The following is a 10,034-nucleotide window of genomic DNA, read 5'->3' on the forward strand; positions in this document are numbered from 1 at the left end:
GAGGGGGAGGCCTTCAACGAGATGGATTGACACGGTGGCTGTGATGATGGGCTCAAGTATAGCAGGGATTGTGGGGCTGGCGTGGGATCGAGCAGTGTTTTGTTCTGCTGTGCATGGGGTTGCTATGAGTCAGAAACAACTCGATGGCACTTAACAACAACAACAGTCTTTATGGAAATATATCACCTCATCTTCCTTCCATGGAGTAGCTGGTGGGTTTGAACCACTGACCTGGTTAGCAGAAAAATGCCTTAATTGTATATATTGTGCCTAACAGAAGCCTCAGACCTTGTCTGGGGGATCAAAGAAGGCTCCCATAATGAAGTGGCTTTTTAGCAGGTATGATAGGGTAGGAACATGGGCAGGAGTGTTTGAGGTAGAAGAAAGAGTGCATTTAATTATTTGAAATTTGTTGTATTCATACTGTGTCCCTTTCAGTGGGTGGAAGATGCTTTTGATGGAGTATGCCAGTGTATTACAAGCACCATGTGGGTAGAGGCCATTTCCAGTTTGCTCACCAGCATATCCTAGTATTTCATGTGATGCCTGGGCACATGGTTACTGCTCAGTAAAGGTTGGAAGAATAAATGAGCAGAGAGATGGCAAAGGTAGTAGGCCAGCAGTTCTCACCGTCAACATCCAGACTGCCAGGAGCTGTATGTCACAGATTGGCAAGTGATTCCTTAAGAAACGAATAAGTATTAGCTATGCTATCTCTATAATAATAGCTTTTGCTCTCACTTGCATTCTCAGTTTTCTGGAGTGAGACAATGGGGCATTACAAATGCCTCTGAAGATGCCCATGAGCTCATGTGACCCACAATCACCTCTGTCAACACTTTCTTAGAGTCACCTCTAGATTTTACCCTTAGATGTGCAGTGATGGAATCTGTCTCCAGTGCCCAGAGCAGTGCCCACAAATCAAAGACACTAGGTAAATATTTAATGAATGAGTATACCAGCTGTGGGAAAGAGGTTGCACTGTAACATGGGGAAAAAAAAACAAAAAACCTAATACCTAGTGCAGAGGTTGCAGGGAGAGTTAAATGTGGTATAGGTAAAGCTCTTGGTAGTGTTTCATTACCATGTTACACATTGTTACTTACTGTAGATGAGAGAATTGATGCATCGAGGGGGATCCAGGTGAGCAACTGTGAGAACCAGGATTCCAGCCCATGAGTTACACCATCTCTCAGTTTGTTATATTCTTGTACCACCTCACTTCCAGCAGTAGCCCCCTGAGGCTGCGGGTGAGTTGGGGAGTGGTCATTGCCCAGGATAGTGGGGTGCAGTAGTGGTTGTTCTGATTTTTCTAAGGCATCTCTTGTGTATTGGAGACCGTCCTTGTTAACATTCAGGCACAATTTTTATTTCAGCCTTGGAAACATTTGTCTCTGCTGCCAAGAAGCTGCCTCAAGAAGGGGTGTATGATGTGGTGGAAGGATATATAAAGATTTCTCTTGAGTGTGCAGAAATTTTCCAGCTCCTGAGTGGAGAAAAGCGACCTGAAAGTGAGGTATGTTGTTCCTTACCTTGCTTATGACAAGAAGAAAATTAATGCTACTATTGTGTTAAGCTTGATGATGAGAAATGTGATACAAATTTCCAAGACATTACCAGCTTTCTACACAAAATACTTTGTCCCTGTGCTATAGGAATGCATTCAGTTTGACATTCATGACCTTTAAAATCATTGTAGTACAGTAACTTGATAACATTTGGTGAATAATAACAGATGGATCATAGATTCTTAGAATCTAAGTATACTTGGTGTCAACATGGTTTGTTTAAACAAAAAGAAAATAGTAACAAATTTTGTGTTACAGACTCAGAAACATACTTTTGTCTTCTGGTTCCAAAACGAAACCAAACCAAACCAAACTCACTGTCATTGGGTTGATTCTGACTCATTGCAACCATAGAGGACAGAGTAGAACTGCCCCCATAGGGTTTCCAAGGCTATAAATCTTTATAGAGGCAGACTGCCTCATCTTTCTCCTATGGAGCAACTGATAGGTTTGAACTGCCAACCTTTTGGTTAGTAGCCCAGTACTTTGATCACTGTACTATCAGGGCTCCTTCTGGTTACAAAGGTGTTAAAAATTTAGGATATTAATGAACCATTTGAAATCTCAGAGTTTGCTCTAAGGCTGTAGATCTGAATATGCCCCAAAGCAGTGAGGCCTGATCCTTAATAGAATTTACTTTTTTCATTTCATTTTATGTAATTGTAAGCAAGCTAATCTCTATTTAACTAGATTATTATATGTACTAGAGGAAAAGAAATATTATTCATAAGTGTTTTCCATTCTGTCTTTGCAGATACTACTAATATTTCAAGTTTTTGAGGCCATATTACTGCGAACTGCAAGCGATCTTTCACATTTTCATGTTGTAGGAACCAACATTGTAAAAAAGCTCATGAATAACCACATGAAGCTCATCTGTGAGTCCCTGTATGCCTCAGGCTACAAGTAAGTTGCTGTGTGCCTGTCTTTAGGTCATAGGACCAGCCTTTGGGTTGGTCTGTCTTCAGCTCTGTGAGAGTGTGTTTGACCATTACCTGCACTCCTAACGGAGAACTGAACCATTTTCCACAACTGTCATGACGATGTCTCTGCTCTTTCTTTTTCTGTCTTCCAGAGAAAGACATTTCACCTCAGGGAGCCTCTTTGACCATCCTATGTCCAATATCACAACCACTGTCACTTTCTCCTGTTATTTTTTCTCTATAGCATTCTATCTGTTTGTATAGCTATATATTTGATATATGGGTACAGTGATAGTTCAGTGGTGGGATTCTCACCTTCCACATAGAGACCCAGGTTTGATTTCTGGCCAATCAATACCTCATGCACAGCCACTACCTGTCTGTCAGTGGAGGTTTGCCTGTTGTTAAGACGTTGAACAGGTGGAACTTCCAGACTAAGACAGACTAGGAAGAAAGGCCTGGCAATTGACTTCCAAAAATCAGCAAGTGAAAATCCTATGGATCACAATGGAACATTTTCTGATCTGTAACCATCATGGGGATGGCAGAGTATTGGGCAGCATTCCGTTCTGTTGTGCGTGGGGTTGCTATGAATCAGGGCCCACTCAATGGCAACAACCACACAATCTCTTTTATTTCTTTTTTTTTTTTTTCCTTAATTCTATCTCCCTTCATGAAAAGTACAGAAGGGCAGATGCCTTGACTGCCTTACAAAGATGAGCCCTGCTATCTGCCCAGTGCCTAGAACAGGGCCTGGTAATAGCGGGTGCTCTGTAAACCATGGGTTCTGGGTAACTGTAGAATGGAAAAGTGTGAGAGGTCACTCTTGGAGGGCCCAGATGATGTGGCCTTTCTCTGTGTCTCACAATTACTGGGGTGAGATTTTATAGTCTCTCGGTTACACGATGATTTACTTAGAGATAAATATCTTTTATGTATCTTGAGTTTGTATTCATAACCCTCCTCATTCTCAGTTTTTTAGCTTTTTAAAAGTTTTTGTTAAGCTTTGTTTTGTTTATTTTTTAGAGTGTGTCTCCTCTTTCTTTTTCTGATTAGGGGATAATGAATTGTAGAACCAGGTATGCATTTGCTTCATGGCGAGATGGCTTTGTGCTTTTGCTGTTTCTGATGTGACTGATTTCGTAGTTGTCCTTGCACAGGTTGGCTCGAGCCTGTCTGAACCTAATGGCGGCCCTGGTGGCCCAGGGGACCGAAGCTGCCAGGGATGTCTGCAGCCACTTTGATTTAAATAAAAAGTCCTTATTTGCCCTGGTGACCAAGCGGGATTCTAAGGTGAGGAACCCTGAGGGTGTTTTAACCTCCCATTTGTTCTCTTTCCTTTTGGGGGACACAGTGGTTTATTTTTCTCCTCGCTCCTCACGTTGGTGTGTAAGGAGTGAGAGATGTTTTTTTGAAGAAGGGTGTGCCTTGGAAACCATTGGGGTCTGAGGAAGGGAGGACATTCTTGGCCAGTGGTGGGGCCCCAGGGTGTAGCAGACACTGGACTGGTCCTCTGAGGACACTCAACATCAACATGCCTGTGGAACATTCTATACTGAGTAAATGAAACAATCCCCATGTGCTCTGTGGCAGTGAACCTTGTAGAGTGTCCTCTGATTGATAACTCTGTTCACTTTGGAGACAACTCTTGCTAGTCAAAGCCAGTGACATCATTTTTATAATGTGACTGTGCCTCCCATTTATAATTCTTGCATTGGGTGGGGATGAGGTGCTAACGAGATGGAAATGTGAATGGTTGACTTTCAAAATAGCAGTTTAAATAATAATTCTCTGGTGGCTCTAGAAATTTCACTTGGGTTGGAAAGATTCTCGAAGAGAAAGGACACTCTTGAGGACTTGTAAACACGAGGGTGAGCATGCTACCAATGTGTGTGCTGGTTACAGGATGTCAGAATGCCTGTTTCTGTCTGCCAGAGCAGCTTTCCCTGCTGGCTCTCCTGATCTGTCAAAAGTTGGGGCTCATAGCTCTCCATAGCTATTTCCTCCTGAGCATAAAGAATAGACTGACAGAGGTCAGCCCTATCCTCTGAGGTGCAAAACCACATTAGAATAGTTTAGTTCTGTAGTCACTTGTACCTTTCTCTAAATGTTCTTGGGAATTTCTTTTCTAAACTCTTAGAAGTTTCTAAGTGGTGGTTGAGTGGTAGAATTCTCACCTTCCATGTGAGAGAGTGTCCCAGATTCAACTCCTGCCCATTGTACCACATGTGTAGCCACCCTGTTTGTCAGTGGAGGCTTTCATGTTGCTATGATGCTGAGCAGGTTTCAGTGGTGTTCCCAGACTAAGATAGACTAGGAAGAAAGGCCTGGTGATCTATTTGCAAAATTCAGCCTGTGAAACCCTTATGGATCACAACAGTTTGATCTATACCCAGTCATAGGGCTAGCATAGGACTGGACAGAATTTTGTTCCTTTGTTCATGAGTCAGGGGCCAACTCAACAGCAACTAGCAACAACAACAACAACACATAATGCCAGATAATAGATTTAAATTGTAGTTAGTAATAATGCTGAGTAACTTTTATGCCTCGGTGAGGTTGGCCCTGTGTTGAGGCTTTTACTGGAATTACAGATAGAAAAAAAAGAAATCTGGGTCTGAGCATCTCATAGAACTGTGCTTTATGGACATGTCAACAAATTCCATTCAGTGATAACGACTCCTGACATTTAAATGTATTTCTAATAAAAAGAATGTGTGTGATGTTTGAACAGTAAAGTAAATATCATGGTTCTTTGGTCTTACCATAAGCCTGGCAGTAATTATCTGTCAGCTTCTCTCACCCTTCCAACCCCAGTCCCTTTTGACCTCAGCCATCCCAGCCATCTAAGTAAACTATGCTTAAATACCCAGGCCACCCACCAAGTCCAGATAATAAGGGGAAGCCCAATTAGGGCTTCCCTTCCTGAACTCCTTCCTTGGACTTCCACTTCAAGCCTGCATAAGAGCTGCTTCATCTCAGGGCTTTAGAGCAAGTTACTTTACTTCGTCAGGACCTAGAAAATGGGTGTCATTGTCTAGATGAAATTTTTTTACTTTTTTGTGTGTAATCTTCTATATTAAATAACTTAAGTAAATTTTATGTTTAGGAATGGTTTCTAGATACTAAAAAAAATATTTTCTTAATATAGAAAAAGTGAGGGATATTCAAAATTATGAAAAATCACACAATGAACCCCCATGTACATGTGTTCCATCTTTAGCAGTCATCACCCCTCCTACCTTTTCAGGTTGTGTTTGTGGCACTATAATGTAGCAAATCCCAAACGTGAGTCATATTTCCCCATAAATATTTCAGTGTGTATCTCTAACAGAAAAAGACCTTTGAAAAACAAAACCACAGTACCATTATTGTGCCTCACACCATTAATAATATCTCAATATTTCAGTATCATCAAATACGCAACTCAGTCTTGGTTTTTCCTGACTGTATAATAATTTATAAAATTATAATTTATTTATACTTTTGTAGTTCAAATTAGCATTCAAACAAGGTCCACATATTACATTTGATTTATATCTCTCTGAATCTTTCTTTTCTTCCTCCCCCCTTTTCATGGTATTTAGTTGTTTATGATACTAGTACATCCATATTTTTTAATAAGTGTATTTTAATACTTTGGAAGGAATTATTAAAGCCTCAGGAAGAGACAAGATTATGAGTATATTCATCTAGCCAAAGAAAGCATTGTTAAAAACCCTGTGCCAAAGAACAGTTTTACCAAATATGCTTTGGTCTATTATAGACATTGTTTTGCAGAACAAGTCTTAAAAGTGTTCAGGACATTTTCTTCCTGGGATAATAACCCTGTGAGGTTACAGGGTAGGAATGAGGATTAGGCCTGTGGCCCTTTCAGTGGGAGGAGGACGCCTTTGATGGAGTGTGCTGGAGACAGGACAAAGGCCCAGTGGCAGTGAGAGGCTGTGTGTGGCCGGCTGCATGAACAGAAGCATGAAAATAGAGGGTCTGTAGTGTGGGAAGATGTTTTGTGTTAGGGATCTCATCTAGAATATCAGGAAACCAGAAATTTGGGGTTTTCTAGGATATACAAAGGGAGCTCTGGTAGCATAGAGCCTAAGGCACTTGACTGCTAACCAGAAGGCTGGTGGTTCGAACCCACCAGCCACTCCTTGGAAGGAAGATGAGGTACTTCCGTAGTGATACTGCCTTGGAAACCCAAGGAGAGGTTGCTATGAGTCGGGTCCGATTCGACGGCATATAACAACAACAACAACAGAATATAAAAAATGGCTACCAAGAGTTGACAACTAAATTGTTTTACATTTAGAAACTTCTTGCTGGAGGCATCCTAGAGACCATCTAGTCTACCTGTATTGTTTACAAGCCATGATAGAAGGTTATAGAAGAATGGTGATCCCCTCCATCCATCTATCCACGGCAGGTAGCTGAGACCAGCATTGCAGGGTTCTGACTCCCAGTCTTATTACTTCAGTGGACAAAGAACCTTGTGGAACCTTTCCACTAGATGGGAAAGGATAAGACCTACTTACATTTTTTACCTGCCATGTTTTAGCTTTTGTTTTGTTTAGCATTATTTTGAAACACAAGGCATATGTAGACCACAAATTAACTGGACTTGAATTGAGTCATGTGTTTATTTGAACAGTGAGGTACCTGGATAACTTGAGAGCAGTGGTTAATTTAAGCTTCTTGAAGAAGGAATGTTATCTTGGTTATCTTTGCCTCTTCCGTCAGCCTGAGAGCATGACATACCAAATATGATTGGTGTTTTATAAATGTTGAGTTGGTGAGTGAAGGCACTGGAGTGCTGGAGACATTAAGGAAATACAGCTCATTGTTGGGATTTCAGTTCTCATTATGCCAGAGCTCCATTTTATAAAGACACCCACAGATCCCAGAAGAGAAGAGGATAGCTTAAAGTTCTCATATTTGAAGCAAATCGGCATTGACCAGCAGTTCTTACTGAAATGCTGTGTGATGTGAACTGAGGTGGATGCAATAAATACAACTGACATGTGAGACCATGATCCAGATGTTAGAGAGCATGGATTGGACAGCCTTCCTCTTCCCAAGAAGAAACATGTACCCAGGAAATAAGACAGAATTAATTAAGTTCTGGTATAGAGACCTAAATGGTGCCAAGTATGGCCCTTGCACTTTGAGAAGTGAAATGAAAATGCCATGGAAACACTGAGAAGAAGACAGAACTTTTGTGTTTCTAAATATGCTCCAGGATAGAGCAGTGTGTAGAATTCTTTCTTATCCCAGTACCAGTGCTTACTCACCTAGTAGCTGTGTGACCTCAAATGAGCTACTTAAATCTCACTTTCCTCAACTGTAAAATGGGGATAGTAAATGTTGTGGATTGAATTGTGTCCCCAAAATGTGTATTGAAGTCTTGGTTCTTGTAACTGTAGATGTAATCCTGTTTGAAAATAAGGTTTTCTTGTTTATGTTCATGAGGCCATACCACAGTGGATCGTAAACCTAATCACTTCTGAGTTATAAAAAGACCAGATTAGACACACAGACACACACAGGGGAATCAGACACCTTGTGAGGGAGGGTTGTCTATAAGCCAAGGAACCAAAGAGCACCCAGGGCTACTGACAAGGAAGGAACTCACATACTAAGATGCTGTTTTGGACTTTGAGGCTCCAGAAATGTGAGAAAATAAATTTCTGTTCTTTAAAGCACCCTCTAGTGGTATTTGTGCTATAGGAACTAAGACAGCAAGCTTCTCTTAAATTATTAGTGAAGAATAAGTGAGATAACACATGGAACATTTGACATAGTGTCTGGTATGTAGTAAATGCTCAGTAAATGTTGTTATCATCATCATCATTACTACCACCACCACCTCTGATACTACTATGAAGTGGAACAGATGTATCTGGAGGGTATTTACTCCTTAATCTTTCCAGGCATTCAGGACAATATTCTCTACAATACTAATTTATTTTCTGTCAGTGAATTAAGGTAACTTTGGAGTAACTGTGAAGTAAGGAAAAGCTTTTGGCTGGGGCAGTGGAGTGTCTCCATACTCTTACTGACTCCAGTGTAGCTGACAAAGACCCATAGGACTGTGTGCTTTGGTGTCTTTAGAAGCAAATCAGGGATGTTGAGATGTGGTTTGTCTTATAGTAACTAGAAGGGAAAGCTGATCACTTGGCCCTGGTGACTTCCCAAAAGTCTTGGCTGCTGGTCCTGGCCTTTGAGCCCTCACTAAGGATGCCCCCAGACCTGGATCATGGCTGATACCCATGGTATAGTGGCCACATGCTGAGGTCATGATACGTCAGTGTCTGTGCTTTGGTGTCTGGTACAAGTGGATAACGTATTTATAATATCTAATAAAAATCAGACATTGCCTTATAGGTGTCTGACCAAAAGTAGCACTAGTCTTCCCATTTTCTCTGAATTGAAAGCATAGGTATGTTGTTTTCATTGACAAGTGAGAGTAGATGCTGTCCAAGAAGGTGGAGAATTTTGCTCTGGACCAATGTAGTCCATAAACTAAAGATACTTACAGATTACATTGTTTGAATGGGGAAAAGGACCCTTAACTGCTTTTTACCCATATTTATGAATTTAGAATAGGACTTAAGAGAGAAAGAAAAATAGTACAGTAGAAAAATTGATGGCAGGGGGTGGGGTGGGAGCAAAAGAAAAAGATTTGTTTTTCCTAAGGAGATGAATGGTGGTTTCAAGCTCATATCCCTGTGATTGTATGGGGCTGGGAGCCTTCGTGAACTGGGCCAGGAAGTGGGTTCTGCCCGCTGTACTCCTGCTTGGGTTGGGGATGTGTAGTCTGTGCAGGTGACACGTGGCCTCCTCTCCCCCCAGGGCGTGTCTGATGTTCGGCTGGCCTACATCCAGTTTGCCCTTTCCTTCTTCATTGCTGGTGATGACAGCACCATCGTGCAAGTACTCGAGTTGAAAGGTAGGTGTTCCCCTTTGTCCATTAGGACACCCTAAGACACCCTGCCCAAGATTATTTGGTAAAATCTAATACCAGCCATTTTCTCCAGGTTAAAAAAAATCCTGCAGGCTTTGCAGTGCCATATATGTTAGAATGAAGGCCATCAGGGTGGCGAAGCTCTGGTCAGTGTGAGCAGAGGTATTCCTGCTCTGCTGTCTGGAATGCTCAGTGATCCCCAACAGGGGAGACATGCAAACCTCAGAGAGGCAAACTCACTGTGCAGGCAGGAAGCTTTCTGGCCCCAGAACATACACAAACACATATGGCTACCTGGCTTTCCTTATTCATCAGATCTTAAAAAATAAAGCCCATTTACTATGATGCTTCTGCCCAGTGTTACAGAATAGCAGAAATGGGGCTTTAAAGAATTCTAACTTAGTTACCTGAGAGTGTCTGTCTCCTTAGAGTGAGTGTGCGCATAATTGAGTCTCTTAGGACTACTTGCATTTTATTTTATTTTATTTTTTTATTAGGATTTGGGTGAAGATTTACAGAGTAAATTCACTTTTCATACAGCAGTTCACATATACTTTGTCTCATGTCATTGACCAAAATTTA

At 41.4% G+C, this 10,034-nt stretch overlaps 1 protein-coding gene across 1 annotated transcript in view; it reads left to right on the forward strand.

Annotated features, from left to right (window-relative positions):
• Positions 1–10,034, forward strand: part of URB1 (URB1 ribosome biogenesis homolog) — a 124,838-nt gene that overhangs the window by 4,472 nt on the left and 110,332 nt on the right. The window contains exons 2-5 of the mRNA XM_007941287.1: positions 1,377–1,516; positions 2,323–2,474; positions 3,652–3,784; positions 9,341–9,437. Of these exons, the coding sequence (XP_007939478.1) occupies positions 1,377–1,516; positions 2,323–2,474; positions 3,652–3,784; positions 9,341–9,437 (522 nt within the window). The remainder of the gene's footprint in view (positions 1–1,376; positions 1,517–2,322; positions 2,475–3,651; positions 3,785–9,340; positions 9,438–10,034) is intronic.

The sequence above is a fragment of the Orycteropus afer genome, unplaced genomic scaffold (genome assembly GCF_000298275.1).
Source record: "Orycteropus afer afer isolate SDZICR_OR568_19922 unplaced genomic scaffold, OryAfe1.0 scaffold00078, whole genome shotgun sequence".
NCBI classification, from domain to species: Eukaryota; Metazoa; Chordata; class Mammalia; order Tubulidentata; family Orycteropodidae; genus Orycteropus; species Orycteropus afer.